Source organism: Sporothrix brasiliensis (assembly GCF_000820605.1).
Source record: "Sporothrix brasiliensis 5110 chromosome Unknown Cont17, whole genome shotgun sequence".
In the NCBI taxonomy this organism is placed as follows: Eukaryota; Fungi; Ascomycota; class Sordariomycetes; order Ophiostomatales; family Ophiostomataceae; genus Sporothrix; species Sporothrix brasiliensis.
In genome coordinates, this window is record NW_024467136.1 from 2,508,321 (window position 1) to 2,526,915 (window position 18,595).

Consider the following 18,595-nt stretch of genomic DNA (forward strand, 5'->3'; position numbering starts at 1 on the left):
AGAAAGAATAAGGGCAGAAAAAATATTGGAGAGAGACTGCCAGCAGGAGATGCCCTTATAAACCGACTATTTCTACTGATTTTTATTCGAAACTTATTTTAAATTCTTATTTGAATTCACAGCTTCCTCTTCTTTATCTTTACAACGGATAAACACGCTTAACATGATAGCAAAATCAACGAGAATAAGACCATGGCCATACTATTGTGACGAACGCGTCTCCGTTGCGTTCTGATGCTGCTTGCTGGCCTCCTTAGCACTTGTTTTTTGTCCTCCTTGTCTGTTCCAGCTGCGGGGATAAAAAGACGCAACGTCGACGTAACTTTCACGTAACAAATACCAGGGGAGGAAGCACAGCGAGAAGCGGTGAAGGGACGACGAAAAGATAGGTCAACGACGGATAGAGCGGCAATGAAGTCTGGATTCATTGGCTACGTGTCCTACGATCCTACATCGATAAGCTGTTGCCAGTATTTCCGCTCCGTACGAATTAATTTTTGGTAAGAAAAAAGAAAATAAAAAATAAAAATAAAATAAAATAAAAAACGTGCGTGAGTAGGTGGTTTATTTGCTCCGTTTTCTTCCTGTCAACAGCCTCAGCACCCGTTCGCGTAATGCAACACTCTGAACAGACTGGCAAATGTGCCGGTTGGAAATGGAAATGAGCATATATCAAAACACAAAAGTGCAACCTCAGAATGAAACTAAATAACGAAGCAGAGCAAAAACAGCACCTAACACACCCATTCAACACACATCGTCAAAAGACGTAATCAAATGATCGCCAATTTGTTGGAGCGCATCGTCCGCTGTCTCTGATTCTTCCTCTCGGCCCTGTCCATCGTCGCATGTCGCCAAGACCACAGCAAGACCATCAGCGAGCGAGCGATCGAGATAGATCGCCGACCAGTGTGTTTGCGCCTTATATAAAATGTGGATTAAATTACTCCCGAAGCATTCCATAGTTTCCGCAACTTTTCCTGCACGCAATGACACTATGTTGCGTAGCCGCTTCGGAAATGGGAGATACTGTCTGCATTGTTTTTTCCTTGTGACCCAATCTCTCGTCTGCAAGGCATGAAACTATGCGTGTCAAGCCCACTCCGGCTCTTGCGTCGCTTCGCTTCTTAGAGCTGTGGCAGGGGAATGGGTGCCTATGCAAAATGACACGCCTATAGCGTAGATATGCCGTACCAAATAGCACACAAAGGAATCATATGCGAGGACAGCAAGACAAAGGGACCGCACAAGTAAGCAGGACGCCACGAGTGAAAATCAACATCGTGGCGTGTAGTGTTGTGTAGATTGAGCATGGTATTATTATCATTATCCTGATCCTATTTCGACGCTTGCTGATACACCCCCATGCCATATTCCAACCTCTTCTTGCCGTCACACGCGGTTACTCGTCTCGATCATCCCCTCGCGAAGACACAGATGATGCAGACGGACTGGAGGCTGCTTCGGGGCCCTCGGATGCGGCCGCTGGTGCCGATGCTGCGACCGTTCCGCCCGTCTTCTTCCACGCCTGGGCCATCGCCAGCAGGTTCATCTGGTTCTTGGCCTGCCGGTCGTCTGCTGGGAACACGTAGTCCACGTACTCCTCGAAGCTGCCGTCTTCCATGCGCCGCTTCTTCTTTGTCCGGCGCGGCATCTGCCGCTGGATCTTGGCCGCGTCCTCTTCGCTGCCATGCGTCTTTTCAAATGCCAGCCAAGCGTTGAGCAGCGCCACCCGCTCCGCCTTGAGTTCCTTGTCGCGGAAGCTGTCATGCGCCCGCTCAAACACTTTGCGAGCCCGCGCCTTGGCCTCCTCGCTGACCGGCGCGTCCTCCTCTTGCTCCTCGTCTTCGTCGTCGGGACCCGCCTCAGGAATGTTGATCTCAAACTGGGCGTAGCTGATCCAGACTTTGGGGTGGTCCGTCCGCTCCAGCAGCCGCTCGTACAGCTCCCGTGTGCGCTCGTACTCGCCCTCCTCCTCCTCAAAGTCAATGTATGCTTTCCATAGCACCTCGGGCATGTCTAGCACCGGCTGGCTCACGCCCATGTCAAAGATGGCCCGCGCACGGTCGAGGTCGTCCAGGCCGCGCTCCAACTCTGCCCATTGAATCCACGTGCTGCAGTTGGCCGGGTTGTAGACAATGTGCTTCTCGTAGAGCGTGCGGCACCGCTGGAACTCAAACAGCTTCTTCTCGAGCTCAATGTAGCCCTTGAACAGCCGGTCCTTGGGTGCCATGCCAATCGCCCGCCCCAGCGTCTTGCGTGCCGCAGTCAGCTCCCCCTGCCTCACCTCGAAGAGAGCCTTTTGCAGCCACACCTTGGCGAACGTGAACTTTTTGTGTGGGATCAGGCCCAGGCAGGTGTCGTAGATTTGCCGCGCCCGTTCCGGGTTTTTGGCGTCCGTCTCCTCCCACAGAGCGTAAAAGATCCACAGGAAAATATACCGACGCCAGAGCCGCTTCTCCTGTGCCGGCGGGATCTGCGCGACGGCCTTTTCGTATACATCGCGGATGCGGTCAAAGTCGCCCGTCGTCTCTTCGAGCCGGGCCCAGTCGAACCAGACGTCGTAGTTCTTGGGGTTCTCCTTGACCAGCTCCTCGTACTGTCTTCGCCGCTTAGACACCACAATATCCTCGATGCCCTCCCGATCGCCAAACTGCTTCTCAAATGTCGTGTACTCCTTGTGCAGAAGCATCGACCGCGCTCGTGGTAGGTTGTCTAGGCCGAACTTGTAGATGGCGCGTGCCCGCTCGTATTCTTTGAGCTTGGCCTCAAAGCGCGCATAGCTCATAAACAGCTTCTCATCCACATATTCGTCGCCGAGCGACTCGACCGCCGTCTGGAACACCTCGCGGACCAGATCGCTGGTGCCAAAGTCCTCTTCAAACTTGGCCCATTTGATCCATGTCCGAGGATAAGGGTGCACAATCGTATACGACCGGAAGATGTCGCGGGCGCGTTCGTATTCGTTGTACCGCTTCTCGAGCCGGATATAGGCGTTCCAGACCTCCTCGGCTGGCTCCCACTTAAGCCAGCGATCAAAGATTTGTCTTGTACCAGACACATTGCCAAGCATCTCCTCGCTGTTGTCATATGTTGTGTCAGCAGATATTTCATAAGGAGTACTACGAAAAAAAGTCAGTCTTACACGTAAAGGTACTTGTACCAGAGCTTGTCTACCCGCGGTAGACGGGTGACGGCTCTGTCCAGCAGATTCCGGGCATGGGCGATGTTGCGGTTCTTGATTTCGGCCTCAATGTCTGTTGCCATATGTTAGCACTTGATGTACCGCGGGGGAGAAACCGCAGGGGAAGTGAGAATACAGCAGCCGCCTCGAAACGTACACTTGATCCAGAGAGGCACGCTGTTGGGCAGCACATCGAGCGCCCGCTCAAATACAGATCGCGCCCGTGCCAACTCCTTCTGCTCCAGTTCGAATTGCGCGTACTGGGCCCATGGCTTGAGACTGGTCCGCGATCGCCGCACATAGTTTTCGTATTCGCGCCGCTTGCGGCCCTGGTACTCGTGCAGCTCTTCGAGATCTTCGAATCGTGTCGTCGGTGCCTGGAGCGGCAGTTCTTGGCGGTCAACCGCCTCTCGTAACAACTGCTCGGCCGAGATCTAATGCGACAGACAAAACGGTTAGCATTTTACAATACAGACGCGGCGCAACAACAATACGAGAAGACGCTGATTTGAACTAACCTGCACAGGCGCGGCGGCCTTGTTCTTGACTCGAGGAGGTCCACGCGACTCCATCGTGACTGTGTCTGTCGTCGGCTGTGCGATATAAAGTTGTCCAAGTGGTGCTGAGAGATGTAGTCGTGGTCGACTGACGCCGTTTTGGTGATAGGCGCTGGTTTTTGCCTTTTGGTACAAGCGCCTTGCTGTTGGAGGGCGCTCTTGTCAACACGTGACTGATTATGTAATCATTTGCCACCCAAAATTTAGTGACATCGCGGTTGCTGCCTCTTTGTCGCGTTCGCAGCTTTTTTGCTTGACAGTCACTTGTCTTCTGTTTTCCCTGCACAGCGTTCATTTTTGACGACATTTGATCTTGGTTTCATCGACCACATAGACGATACTATTGACGCCTTTAATCTACACTAGCATCTTTAACAAACGAAATTAGCGCCCCTGGGTGCTGCGCACCACACAAAATGTCGACCCTCGCAGACGAGCTGCTTCAGGACTTTGAGGACTCTGGTTCTGAGAATGGCGCGCGCGTGGAGGATGATGGCGAGGACAATACGGCGGCCATTATGGGCCTGTCCGGAGGCGACGTGCCAATGGACGACACAGACCTGGTCAGCTCCGATGACGATGACGACGCCATGGGGGCCGTGAACGAAGACGACGAAGGAGACGAGGAGACCAATGGGAAGGCAGACAAGAACGGCAAGCCAAACGATTTGCGGTCCGCAACGAGCCTCGTCAAGACGCTCGATTCCATCTTAGAGGTTCGTGATCATTCTTATCCCTCAAACTACTTCGTCCCGCACCGGTCTTGTGCCGAGTGTCGTGGACGACCAAACCGAGATGCAGCGTTTACATCTGTCCTCTCTTCTTTCTCTTTTGCGCGAGAAATAGCAGCCCTGACCTGTCTGGACCACACCCTGCAGAAAATCAAATTCTACCAAGCACAACCGAGCGAGACACGACACGAACACGTCGGAAACGTCGAGGAGCACCCCGAGTACCACCTATTGACACAGGCCAACGGCCTCTCAACGGCCATTGACAATGAGGTGGTCCTTGTGCACAAATGGGTACGCGACCACTACTCGGTGCGCTTCCCCGAGCTCGAGACCCTCGTCACCAACCCGCTCGAGTACGCCAAGACAGCCGCGGTGCTCGGCAACGGCCCACTGGACTCGGACGCCATGCGCCGGATACCCCAGTCGACGGACAACCCGCTCGGCGTGTCCCTCGACTCGGTGCTCGACAAGCCAACCCTGATGATTGTCACGACAAGCGCCATCACCTCCAAGGGCCAGCCCATGGCGCAGAACGACCTCGACGGCGTGGTGGCGGCCTGTGGCGCGATGGTGAAGCTCGATGTGGCGAAACGGGCGTTGACCGAGTACGTGCAGTCGCGCATGACTATCTTTGCGCCGAACCTAACAGCGCTCATTGGCTCCTTGACGGCCGCCCAGCTTCTCAACACGGCCGGGGGTCTGACGGGCCTGTCCAAGACCCCCGCCTGCAACATTGCGGCATGGGGTTCAAAAAGGGGCGCCAACGCCAGTGCCCTGGCGACAAACGTGACGTCACGCCAGCAGGGTTACCTTTACCAATCGCCCATCATTCACACGATTCCGACAGACCTGAAGAAGCAGGCGATGCGCATTGTCTCGGCCAAAGTGGTACTGGCCGCGCGTGTCGACCGGATCCACTCGTCGCCGGACGGCAGCCAGGGTGAGGAGCTCAAAGACCAGTGCCTGGAGCGGCTGGAGAAGCTTCAAGAGAAGCCACTGAATACAGGCGCACGGGCCCTACCGGCACCCGACGACAAGCCGTCGCGGAAACGCGGCGGTCGGCGGGCGCGGCAGGCCAAGGCGGCAACAGCGATGACGGACCTACGCAAGGCGCAGAACCGGATGGCGTTTGGCCAGGAGGAGAAGGAGGTCGGCTACGGCGTCGGTGACGAGACCGAGGGCCTGGGCATGATCGGTGCGGCAAGCGACGGTCGCGTGCGCGCCCTGCAGGTCGACCAGCGCACGCGAGCCAAGCTGAGCGCCAAGAACAAGGGCTGGGGCGGCCTGGCGTCGTCGGTCAACGGCGGCAGCGGTGCAGCATCGTCGCTGCGGGGCATTGGCCAGGCGGCCGGCGGCCTAGATCTACGCGGACATGGTTTGCGGGCATCTGGCGTTGGCACCACGGTGGGCAGCCAAACGGCCGGTACGATGTCGTCGCTGGCATTTACACCCGTGCAAGGACTGGAGCTGGTCGATCCCAGCGTGCGCGCCGAGATGGGTCGCAAGAGAAAGGCGGAAGAGGACCGGTATTTCAAGGGCGGCACCTTTACGCAAATCGGCGGCAGCGCAGGCGGCGGCGGTGTTGCAGACGGCGTGTTCAAGAAGCCAGCGCTGCCACCTGCCAAACGCGTGGATACAGGCGCGACAAAGAAATGAGGAGCGCGTGATACATAATAGATAAACCTGACGACATTGTTCCGGCAGGTCGGCACGTACATAATTTTGACAGGGCATATTTCGCAAAAGGGCTTTTGGCGTTCAGGAAGGCCTGTGGCTGGGCGGCCAGCGGCAAAAATGGTGTCATAGACAATTTTAATGGACATGGGTCAGCGACCCCTTCTGTATTTATGCACGATGTTTTTTTGTATTCCGTACTCAAAGAAAGATATCCCAACATTGCGACGACACGACTACATATACGAAGCAAAACCAGGATACCGTTGCTATCTGTATTTCTTCAAAGCGAACTGCGGGAATGTTGTGAGCCTTGAGCTGCATGGGCCGTTGGCACCGCGAACTGTCGACGTCGATGAGGAACGTGCCTGTTTCGAGACGTTGCACTCTTCTGCAGCATATGTACTCCGCACGGCGTATGACTACGGCGTACGAATGTAGTTGCTGTTGTGATTGAAGGCGGAGCAAAAACTCCGCTGTCTGGTACGGGAACCTGTCACACAAGACACTTATTCCCTTTTGTTTTATTTTATTCATTTGCGCCCATTCCAGGCGCTAAATGACAAAAGGGCCCTGAACCTGGGGCATGGCACTTGTTGAGGAAGCGAAAGACAGAAGCTTGGATGGCACGGGATCGACAGTCTGCAGGGTTCACGTTTTGGACCCCAATTGGACTCCACTACGGGGCGACGCTGTGCAGGGCGTGCCCAGAGAGGCTGGCGAAAGTCCCGGAGCAACACTCCGCACAGAGCACTCCGTACGGAAACAGCGGGAGTACAAGAAGCAAAGAGCAGTCGTTTTCTGCACAGTACGGGATGCGAAATACACGTGAGTGCAAGGATAAGGCGTTACGGAGAGAATGAAGCTTGCCGGCAAGCCGACGAGGGTCCGGAACAACCACAACAACACGTCGGTCGTCGAGTCTATGAGGAGGAAGCATCGTGTGTTGTTTTGAAGGGACATCGCCTCGACTGCCCACACTCGATCATGGACCCGTTGTCTGCTCTTGATACAGGGTCGCCGATAGACGATATTTGACAATGCAGGATGCTGTTAGCCAATCGCTGCACAGCATCGCGATGGCAGCAGGGTAGACATGCAGGGCATTGTATGATGCATGATAATATGCAGTATCACGCCTTCAGTTTTTGTTGCGTCTCGGGTTTATCACTTCTGTCAGTGCACTCTGGCACAGCTGTGGCAACATCGGCTGCGCCGTCGACTGGTGCTATTTAGTATGGGACTCTTCTTGGGGGATCTCGATCGCGATCAGAGAAATGACTGATTTAGTTGAAGACTGGATTCGCGCACCCTGCCGACAGGACACCACCCTGGCAGCCACAAAGCCACAGGTGTCGTACCATGCTTAGCCCAGACTGGAGAGAGCCCAAAGGCGTGGCCGACAGGGGTCCATTGAAAATCAGGGAATAGGGAGGGCAGGGGACCACCAGGGACCAGACAAGTGACAGAAGAGACTTTGGACGAGAACAAGATACGTGCGGAGGTGGCAGGCAGGGTGGCAGGGTGGGTGGATGGATGGATGGATGAGGACGAGACCCTTTGCTCCACAGCAGTCAACGGGCATCGAATTAAACGAGGGATGGGCCAGTCAGATAATGAACAGCAGGGCCTCGATCGATCGATGCGGGCCAGACGGCACATCGTGACTGCTTTGGGACAATAGGAGGATATATGGTGCATCGAGACCGCGAGCGAAGTGGACAAAAGAGAGGGACTCGAGCCAGAGAGGTAATAAACCAGAGATTGCAGAGGCAAATAGTGATCGCGAGTACGACATACTCAAGAGAGAAGTTGCAAGTGGTGGAGTGAGGCGTAGGGGTGGGCCAAGGGGACTCTGCCAAGAGAACAGGGTCCTGTGAAAGAGCGATAGTGCTACGGGTACCCCGTAGTCTGGACTGAGGACAGAGGTGTTTATGTGGATGTTTTTTTATTTTTTATTTTTATTTATTTATTTTTATTTATTTATAATTTATTTTATTTTTCCCCTTCAATACTATTATTTTTTGGCAGTCTGGCAGTGGGTCTTGGCGGCGAGGAAAACGTGCGGGCATTACGATTAGAAGTGGCAAGAAGTAAAGGAAAACGACCAAATCGAGTAGGCACGAAGGGACCGATAAGTGGACAGAAAATGGGGAAATGGAGGACGGAAAGAGAAAAGACAAACAATCAAGTAACGAAAAAGTACTCGGCAGAGGAAGATGGAGAGGGAGAGAACGGCCCCCGCTTGCAAGGTGCATCGTCGATCTAGGCGCAAAATTTCGATCGTTTTGGCAGCAAAAGAGGGTGGGATGTGTCATGGCCCAGAAATGCATGGCCAGCCAAAAAGTCCGGCCGGGAAGGAGCACCCTGGCGAGCCTGGCTTGCGCCAGAGGAGCAGGAACCAACGTTTCCATTGAGAGCGGGACAGTGCCGCCAACACCACGGCTGCTGAACGGCCACAATGGAACGGCCACAATGCCGTCGTTGCACAGCGTGCCTTTCTTGGTTTGCTGTCGTCTTATCTCGCCCCTGGGGGGGCGCCACACTTGCTGGACCTGGGGCCTGGTGTTGGCTGGTTGGTGTGTGCCGCTACTTGCCCTGGTCGCTGCCACGGCTGCCCTGGAAATGATGCTAAAATGAACCCAAGTCCACAGAGGTCATACAAAGGATCAGGGCCGTGGGGCGGACAGCTGTCGGACTCACTGGCACTCCTGGCGCGGGGGGCTGGGGGCGGCCGCCGCAAAAGTTTAGGGCAGAAAAGTGCGAAGCATCGTGCGATAGGGTTGTCGGACTAGAGGTGCCAAGGGTCCTCGGTGCAGGCACGTAGAAAAAGTACAAAAATGCACCAAGGCTGACTCACCCTCTCACCCTACTGCCTAGTGCAACTCGCCTCGACTCACTCATCAAAGGCCAGGCCAAATGGCATGCGGGAAGGGGGTTCCTGATGATCAACCCCCGGGGCGGCTTGTGCAGCATCCGTCTGCGTCTAGTTGACTACGAGACTAATTCGTACTTCACGGCCTCTTTTGGCTGGGTCTGGGCCTAAAGTGGGTCTACCAGCAAATAGTGTCTTGTCCTTCCATATGCAGCGCTGATGGACTTACTTACACTTTGCTGTCTCACGTTGTCGTCGTCTTCGTCGAGCACATACTTCGCTTCTGTTTTGCGTGTGCGCCCATTGGCCTGCCGCACCGGCCTTTCCTTGTCAATTCTTCAATTCCCCGTTTTTGTTTTGTGGCTGCGCGGCCGGGTCTGCTGCGCGAATGCCGGCCACTTCTCCCCTGGAAAAGTCATGACATCACCACTTGCAGCTGCCAGTTGCGCCCACCCACCCTCGACAGTGCCATTTTGCTAGGCCATTGAATTGATTACGGCCATACCTTGCCCTGTTCCTGTCCACGGAGTACCTGTCTCGCCTGTCTAGTGGCTCTTTTTTCTTGTTTTTCTTTTTCTTTTTCCCTTTTTCTGCTCCTCCATTCTCTTGTCTTCTGTCATTGTCCCTTGTTTCATTGTTCTTTAGTGCTCTCGACTTGTCACCAAAGACGCCCTGCATTCGACGCTACGGTACGAGGGTACGTGCTCCGCGGTTGCCAAAATCGATCTCTTTATATGAACGTAAAAAAAAAAGAAAAAAAAGAAATCAGGAAAACGAACGTAGAGACCAGCCAAAATTAGAGCTTGGAATCAGTGCAGCGTTCTCTCCAAGCTCGCTGGCTATTTGGATGCCCTTGCCTTTCGACTGTGCTTCCAATCGATGTCGTAACTGCGCTTGCTTGCTCCTGCCGTTGTCTCCCCCGTTGTGCTCCTTCCTTTTCGTGATCTCATCGTCTACGTGCTTTCTTCATTCTGCGCCGGCGTACTCATCTATGCCCACCCCTACCTTCCATATTCGTGCCCTCTTTCCTGATTCCTCCATCGCTCTTTCCCTTCCCTGCTTCTTCTATAGTTTACTCCACTTTGCTACACTTTTCCCAGAGGTCCCTCATTCCTCGTCCTAGTACGTTGTATATGAAGAAAACATCTTGACGCCCCCGGATTTCTCAAGATCTTCGTTTTTCTGTTTCTCTTCAACTCGTTTTTCCATACACCATCGTGCCACCAACACCTCGTCCCCATCGCTTCTCTTTGCCTCTGCACACCCAACAGTCGCTCTTATCCTGCAAACCCTACCCAAAGGTGCCTGACAGATACCCGGCAGCAAATTTAGATAGCCTGTCAGATAAGAACAGCCACTTTCTCTCGTGATCCCCAAAACACGCCCGCTCTCCACCAGGTGTTGCGCCCTTCTCAGCAAAGGTCTCACTTTTTTCACCATACCGTTTGCATTGCATTTGTCTGCGCCGTTTGCCCACGGCCACCATATTGTGAGTTCCATTTGCGTTTGGTAAATTCCCTTGTTGCCGTTGCTGTTTTCCTTACTGCCTCCTTCGTTTTTGTTTTCCTCGCGTTCTTCAAAACAAAAACTTCGTAGCTACCATCACGTGGTTCCACGCATCTTCTCTCCTCGACCTTGCAAACAGGCACCTTGCTCTGGCTCTGCTTTTCCCCTGATGTCCAATTTCCTCCTTGCCGTGCTTTCTGTTCTTTTGCTGTCACTTGGTGACATTTGTTAAGGCACTCTCGCTTCATCTTGTTTGCTCCTCGCCTCTGATAGTGTGTGCGCCGCTCTTTATTAAGCGCCCTTCATCCGCCCACATCTCTCTCTCACAAACTTGCATTTGTTTTTGCGTCGTCTCCCTTCTTGTCATATTGCACCGCCTATCTGTCAAACTTACCTTTTCTTTCTTTCTTTTTTTTGTCGGTTTTCATAATCCGTCTTGTCACTGTGAAAATTTTTACGAGTCTTGTTGTCTTGGTTCTCTTAATTTCTAGGAGGGCATTACTTGTCTTGTTTTACATTCTTTCACATCGCTGTCGATCTGCATGGCTGCTTGCGAAGAGCAAGACACTGGCTCTTTCATAAACCACCAGTCGCTGACAAGAAAAGTGAAACCTCACACTAAAACGACCTGCCTTATATCCAACTCAGACGGCCACCTTCTCTCACTCACGTACAATATCGCATTGTATCTGCCCACGCATTTTACACCTGTCGCAAACCTGTTGGCTCGCCTTGCCGTCTTATTTTTCGATCACCATCTTCTACAATATATCCAAGTTGATTGAATCATCCACCCCCAAGGTGACAACAAAGAGGTTCAAAGGCAACGATTTGCACCGAGCAAGCCGAAAATACCTTCCATTGACCACCTCCTCATCCATAAAACACGGGGACTCCTTCTATGCACACTGCTGCAGATAGCTCTCTCGTTTTGTTTATACATTCGCCGTCACGCCGAGAACCCAAATCTGCCCGACCCAAGATTCACCAGCACCAACCACCCAAAGATCAGTGTCATGGACGGCTACAACTCCTCTGGGCGCAGAATTTCCCTCCTCGTGGAGGACGACTTGCACACCAACGACTACAGAACACACTCGCAATCGATGAGAGGATCCAACTCTGGCTCTGTCTACTCACAGTCCTCCAACGCTCCTGAGCTGTCGCGCTCTTGTTCATTCGACTCGCAGATTTCCCTTGACCCGGCGACTCCCCTCACGCCCGAGTCGGCTCACCGCGAGCATGGCACGGCCTACGCCCCGGCAAACGTTCAGTCACCCTACTTCACCTACAAGACGGATGAGCACCACTCGCATGCCGACTTGACCGAGGCAATCTACATGAAGGATTCTGGCGCCTATAAACTGGCACATCACACCGAGAGAGAGGCCACGTCGGACCGGAAGGGCAAGAGATACCCATGCCGTCTTTCGCAGCAGTTCAACTGCGACAAGACGTTCACCACGTCGGGCCACGCTTCGCGCCACGCCAAGATCCACTTTGCCGTGAAGACGATCCCGTGCTCTTTCGAGGGCTGCCAGAAGATGTTCACGCGCACCGACAACATGAAGCAGCACCTGGAGACACACTACAAGCGCGAAAAGTCCAACCGACCTGGTCACTCGTCCAGCTCGTCCAAGAACCGCAACGGCGACTCTCGGTCGTCTCGCCAAAGCTCCTACTCGCCGATGTCCGAACACGTTGAGTACCCCATGGACATGGAATACCAGATGCCCATTCGGTCGTCATACGGCCGCTCCCATTCTGGGTCGAGCATCGACAGTATGTCCCTAGCTGCACTCGCTGATGCTGCCCGGCAAGTCGAGGACATGTGAGAAAGTGCTTCTCTGGTCCAATGGCTTTTCTTGTTTTTACACGGCGTTTATTTAGGAGGCACGGGCAACATGGCTTACTGGTTGGGTTCCTTTTTGAAGTCGGAACCCTTACGATCCTTTCTCATAATTCTTCATTACCTTCCTTTCCCTTAATTGTTATATATTGGAACTGCGGCGTCGCACAGGAGTTTGTATCGTATTTAATTTCACCAAAAAGGAGTTGTTGATATAAACGAGGATTCCCGTCAACGTTTTCTGCTTCTTGTTTCATTTTCTTCTTCTTTTTTCATTTTGTACAAAACTACACAACGGGTTCCCAGAACACGGAAGGAGTTGTGTGATATGCGGACGGCCATACGGACTGTATCTTAGTGATTTGGGGGCCAAATGGCCGTATACGATACCGACTTTCAATTACCAAGTCAACCAATCCTAAAAAAATCATACAGTTTCTAAGAACGCTACTGCGTTGTGATCGCAACTCATGAATACAGCACGATGCATAAAAACACAACGTTAAACTATGTCTAACAATTACTGCCCCATCAAATGTCGTCTATTTGCGATCGGCCCATAAGCTCTCGTCTGCTGAGCCCTCCCGGGCCATCTCAAGCTGCTCATCGGTTTTGCACACCACCACCCGGCGCCGAGCTGTTTTGCTTCCATTGTTGGTCTCGCTGCCGGTTGTTCCAGTAAGGTCGGTGACTACATCGCTCAAGTGGCCAGCGCCGTTAGCTGCCGAGTCGATAGCAAAGCCGAGACAGCTGCACTGGTCGACGACGGCAGCACGCAGTCGGTTGCTGTGCTCGCCAATGCCGCCCGCAAAGACGAGGGCGTCGACCTCGCCCTTGAGCGCCACGTAGTAGGACCCGACATAGGCCGACACCCGGTCGACAAACAGGTCAAACGCCAGCTGGTGCGACGGCTTGTCGGAGCCCGCAATCTCGCCAAAGTCGGTGGTGCCCGTCAGTGCCTTCCAGCCGGCTTCCTTGTTGAGGATCTCCTCGGCGCGCGAGATGTGCAGGTCTTTTGTCGACGCAGGCGACAGCTTGCCGACATCGGACGCATAGTGGAAAACCAGACTCGGGTCGACGCTGCCGCTGCGCGTGGCTCCGGGAAGACCGGCCAGCGGCGTCAGGCCCATGCTCGTGTCCCAGCTCTTCCCGCCGCGGATGGCACACGCCGAGGCGCCGCTGCCCAGGTGCAGGGCGATTATGCTCGTCTCGTCCACGGGCTTGCCCAGGAAATCGGCGACGGCGCGCGTGATGAAAGCATAGCTGAGCCCGTGAAACCCGTACTTGCGCAGCATGTTGCTCTTGGCCATGACCGGGTCGATGGGGTACGTGCGGATGTGTGGCGGCAGTGTGGCGTGGAACTGCGAGTCAAAGCAGGCGACGTTTGTCGCCTGCGGCAGCTGCTTGAGGCACGACCGCACAATCTCGAGGGACTTGGCATTGTGCAGCGGCGCGAGGTCGTTGAGGGCCTCGATGTGGGCATAGGTGTCGTCGACGACAATCTGGGGCGCTGTGTAGTCACCGCCGTGCACAATACGGTGCGTGACAATGGCAATGTCGTCGTGGCTATCGATTTCCTGGAGATCCTTGTCGTCGACAAAGAGGCGCAGCAAAAACGCAAAGGCGTCGTCCTGGCTGTCGATGCTGCCGGCCTTGTCGTCAATGTCCGTCACCTTCTTGTCTTTGTAGACGACGTTCTTGCCGCCGTTGGTGCTGCCATCGTGACGGCTGTAATCAACCTTTGGAGGCGGTGCTGTGAGGCCGTTGACCTGCGCCTCGGCCAGCTGGCGTGGCTCCGCGTTGCGCGCGGCGACGGAGTAGACGGAAACCTTGACAGACGATGAGCCGGCGTTGACGGAGAGAACAATTTTCATGACGACGGTCTTTTGGTGTGACCTGGCTGTGAGATGGCGGTACTGAGATGATGGCAAGCGTTGCAAATTAAGAACGGAATATGATATGAGACATGGGACGTTCGCTCGTGCTGATATGGCTGTCTTCCTGATGCCAAAGAATAGACGAGAATGCAAAGTAGACGCTGGCAAATTGCACTTGTAGTACGCACAGGAGAAATCACCTGTAAAGCAGGGCGGCGCCCTGACTCGGATGCTTTTTTTGTTCAACAGAGGCTGGTGGGCTGACAGAAGGCTCGAGACAGGTTCAACGGAGGTGTGGATGACGTAGCGCTGGTGTACCTCATGTATTACTGGCCTTCCCCCACCTACAGCCACCACTGATACTAACACAAAGCTCAATGCCCCACTTTTTGCCCTTATCATTGGCGGCATCATCACTTTGACGTCGAGTTGCTTTGTTTGGTGCCATCCTGGCACGCAAAATCGCACTCAATTGTAACTGATGTTACAGCATATTATACCAGCCGAGTCACCTTTAATCGCTCAGCAGCTGGCATCCCTCGACGCCACATTTTGGTTGCTCGGTACTTGGCAATTGCAACCAGCGCCCACAAAGGGAAAACGCCACTGACGAGTTGCATGGAGAAACATGCAGTTAACCCCTCCTCTTGTAAAACAGAGCCGCACTTGGTCTCTTTACCTCCCTTGCACAGAGTGCAGGTGGACAGCCGAGTTTCATTTTCCACGAGGCAGCGTCTGTTGGGAGCTGCAGATGATAAGCGCGGGCTGGTAACCAACGTCTGACAACATCCCCCAACATCCGTCTCAATGTCCGCAGAACTGCTGGCCAATAGACACTTCTTTCCTCCCCGGCCCTAGTAGCTAGGCCTGCTAGGCTGACCTGTCAGACGGTCTCGGTTCCTGACCTATTAGCTGATGCTTATCCTTCATTGTTTTGTCCCAACATTCACACCGCTAGCGCAAACGCATGATATTTCAAGGGCAGCCGTTGCAAAATTGATGAAATATGGGAAGAATGTGGTTTGACTCCGGAATAAAAAAGTGCTCGCACTGTTCGTGGTTTGAAAGCCCATTCTCTTTCGAATGTGTGTCTATCTATTTACATGTATACATGTGATGGTCATTGCTCATCGTCAAAGTCGTAGTTGATAATTTTGGTGTTTTCTTGGGTTACGTTTTGTTCGTTTCGTCGCTCGTCTTGTTGTGATCGTTATTGCCGGTGTTGTGCTAGAGCATTCGAGACTCGGCTTTCCGTTCCCTCTTTTTGTGCCTTCTTGCCCTAGCCGCTTCTTAGGATGGGACGCTCCTTGGATCGTATCCCTCTGGAGGCTCTTCCACGATAGACAGGCCTAGTACGGATGACGAAGCCACGTTGCTCCCGGGGAAGATTTCAGGAGACGGAAGCTCGAAACGGTCAGAAGGGAAGGGGACACCGCGAAACTCTGCATCTGCGTTCTGGGCAATCGTCCACTGCTCAATGAATCTATAGTAGTCTAAGGATCGGGGGTCAGCATTATTTGAGAATAGTCAAAACATAAGGATTCAAGTGTCGTACCGTCAGCTCGGCTAAACTGGATACCCAGATACCGGATGTCGAGTCCGCTGCCTGGAGAATAAGATGATGTCGACGAAGGTGGCGAGACTGTTGAAGCCTGATCAGAGCTCATGTGCGAGCTGCGTGAGCTGGAAGCATGTGATGAGCTGCCATGACCGCTGCTATGGTGGTGACTACTAGAAGTGCGTGGTCGCTGTCGTAACGATGTCACGGAGAAACGACGACCAGAACTACTACCGCCTCCGCCACTGCTGCCGCCATGATTGCTGCTGCCACTGTCGGTGGCACTACCGCGGCGTCCGCGCACTGTGAGACGGAGCCGCCGGTGGCTGTCATCGCGGTTTTTTATTTCGGCATCAAACGAATACACCAGGTATTCGCGGTACCGCCGGTCGGTGCGATTTGCGTAGAAAGTGAGGTAGTGATATGTCGTATATCGGTCGCGCCACATCTTCATGCGCTGGATAGCGCCGATACCACGGACGCTGCCAAACGAATCGGTGCGGCTCTCCTTATCGGACCATATGACGTCAAAGTCGAAATGGTCGATCAAGTCTTGTCCACGGAGGTCTCCTTGAAGGCGATGGGATCCTTCAGTCGTGGTGAACTCGTACCGTGCCTCGACATGGTCGTCGTGTGCGATAGTGTTGTCGTTAGTGACATATCGGATGCGATGTGGTTCAAGGAACGACAGATAGAGTTCCATATCACAAGGATCACCATATGGGCGATGCCGTGCATGTAGTGTGTGTGGGAAAATGTCGGCTGGTGTATTAGATGGCACTATGATGACTAGTCAGTGTGATTGTATTCTAAAGATATATGTGTAAGTAGCAACGGTTCAGATGTCTTACAAAAGTGCTCCAGCACCTCGCCTTCGTAGCTGCATTGCCACCGGATGCGGCGTGGTTCCGTGTTTACAATCTCCCATGGTCCAAGATACACGGTAGACTCGTTTGCGGTACGCTCATATAAGATACTGGACAAGTAGAAAAGGGAGATGAGGTTAGCATACATCTGACACCATATAAGAAAAAATGAAGAACGTAGCATACACAACAGCAAGTAGGTGGGGGGTAAGCGATGGAACCGGGGAGAAGCAGCTGTTATAAAAGCAAAAAGTAAAGAGCAAAGCGCAAAGAGTAAAGCGACCGCAGAAGATGTGTGGTATTACATTGTTGCTTGATAGCCTGGCGGCCCCAAATCAAGGGGCCGCAACGGCGTCGGCGGCGGGGCCGAAGAGTTGGAAGTCACGGCGGACACGGCAGAGGAACTCGGGGTGCGGGTAGAGGAACCGTTTCGGCTGGTATGAGTATAAGCATAAGACGAGGCGTAGCCGTTAGAAGAGGCAGAGAAAGACGAGGAGGATGACCCAGACGTTGCCATAGTTCGGCGGCAAAAGCAAAATTAATGCGCGTGTCTGAGACGCTGTGCGCTACGGGTCGGGGGAAACCGGTGACGCACAGCGAATAATCTCAGCTTCCGTGGGGGTCGGTCGGACGACTGGGAAATCGGCACCGATTCAGAAAACACGGTATCGGCGACGGTGAAAGCTGTCTCGTGTAGCAACCGTGAGACTCTGTCGAGGTCAGGCGACGGCGGCAGATCGGCGCAACGATGCCGACCAAGGCAAGTTCGATATCCTTGCCCGGAGGCACACTCTGCCGAGAACTTTGTCGAGAAGAGGGAGGCCAGACGGCTCCATCCAGGGCAAGGAGCGCAGACAGACAAAGAAATCGAAGCAGGAGGTCGACGAGAGAGAGGTGCACGGTGGGACGAAGGAAAGGGTTGTCGATGATTGTCGATAAAAACGAAAAGCGCAAAGAAGGAAGCTAGATACACCTAAGATAGATGTTGGCCACCAGTTGCCAATCGAACTGCATGGGCCGAGCATCCACGGAGAGGAAGTGAAGCTGATCCGCGCTTTGATCGCCCACTCTACCCTCTCTCTTCAGAACCAGAGTATGGAAGTGGTCGGCCACAAGCCAGAATCGTAAACGTAAGACGATTGAGAGGTGGACGGGTAACGAGTCGTGCCAGAGGCTCTGCCGTCCTTTTATGGAAAGAGTGCCCAAGATCAGAGGAGCTCAGAGGAGAGCAGGGGAAGGGCCGCTCCGGAAAGGGTGGGTGGAGAGAGCTCGAAAGAAGGAACGAGGCGAGAGGGAGGCAGCAGGACGTGGCAGCCGAGAGCGAGGCGGCGATGCTCACTCAAGTTGGTCAACAATGGGACAATGGGACCGTAAACACAAGCAACGTGAATGGATGTATCGGTGCACTCAATCAGGTGGGAGGAAATAGGACAAGCTTGCTGCACGACAATCCGGGCGGCAAAAATGCACACAAGAGATCGATAGGATGACAGTAACCTGTCGAACTGTCGAGCGCGGGGGTGACGAGCGGGACGAAAGCTGATGTCGGCGTTGACGATGTCGTATGCGTTGGCGTAGGTATGCCTGTGTGTGTGTTTTCTGGGCGTCTTGCTTTACAATACTTCTTTGGGGTGAATTTATTTTGGTCGTTCATGCTGCGGCGGACAGCCTGCTTCCTTTCGCCGTCCCCTTGTCTTCCTGTAGAAAGAAGAAGCAGAGGAGGGGGTGTGAGACTAGAAACGAAGGTCAAAAGGCCGGCGAGGCATCCATGACGACGGATTGGCGGATATAGGAGAGATCTGACTGAGAAAAGCGAGGAAGAGCTTGTGTGGCGTTCGCAATCCGTAACGGGTTATTAACATCCAAAAAGGCAAGTAAGATATATTCGAGAATCAAAAAGAAAGCGCCGAAACGA

General features: G+C 53.6%; 5 protein-coding genes across 5 annotated transcripts; 2 read left to right on the top strand and 3 right to left on the bottom strand.

Annotated features, from left to right (window-relative positions):
• Positions 1 to 1,402: 1,402 nt before the first annotated feature.
• Positions 1,403 to 3,756, bottom strand: SPBR_02410 (crooked neck; the record flags this gene model as incomplete). Its single annotated transcript, XM_040760713.1, has 4 exons — positions 1,403 to 3,080; positions 3,146 to 3,257; positions 3,342 to 3,618; positions 3,703 to 3,756. The coding sequence occupies 4 exons, from the start codon at positions 3,754 to 3,756 to the stop codon at positions 1,403 to 1,405; spliced, it is 2,121 nt and encodes a 706-aa protein (XP_040620736.1).
• Positions 3,757 to 4,157: 401 nt separating this feature from the next.
• On the top strand, positions 4,158 to 6,131 carry SPBR_02525 (U4/U6 small nuclear ribonucleoprotein PRP31; the record flags this gene model as incomplete). Its single annotated transcript, XM_040760828.1, has 2 exons — positions 4,158 to 4,457; positions 4,620 to 6,131. The coding sequence occupies 2 exons, from the start codon at positions 4,158 to 4,160 to the stop codon at positions 6,129 to 6,131; spliced, it is 1,812 nt and encodes a 603-aa protein (XP_040620737.1).
• Positions 6,132 to 11,546: 5,415 nt separating this feature from the next.
• Positions 11,547 to 12,365, top strand: SPBR_03157 (uncharacterized protein; the record flags this gene model as incomplete). Its single annotated transcript, XM_040761460.1, has 1 exon — positions 11,547 to 12,365. The coding sequence occupies one exon, from the start codon at positions 11,547 to 11,549 to the stop codon at positions 12,363 to 12,365; it is 819 nt and encodes a 272-aa protein (XP_040620738.1).
• Positions 12,366 to 12,921: 556 nt separating this feature from the next.
• Positions 12,922 to 14,253, bottom strand: SPBR_02839 (acetate kinase; the record flags this gene model as incomplete). Its single annotated transcript, XM_040761142.1, has 1 exon — positions 12,922 to 14,253. One exon carries the CDS (start codon positions 14,251 to 14,253, stop codon positions 12,922 to 12,924), a length of 1,332 nt encoding a protein of 443 aa, XP_040620739.1.
• A 1,293-nt stretch (positions 14,254 to 15,546) lies between these two features.
• SPBR_03065 (uncharacterized protein) lies at positions 15,547 to 16,517 on the bottom strand (the record flags this gene model as incomplete). Its single annotated transcript, XM_040761368.1, has 2 exons — positions 15,547 to 15,739; positions 15,844 to 16,517. 2 exons carry the CDS (start codon positions 16,515 to 16,517, stop codon positions 15,547 to 15,549), a joined length of 867 nt encoding a protein of 288 aa, XP_040620740.1.
• Positions 16,518 to 18,595: the final 2,078 nt, after the last annotated feature.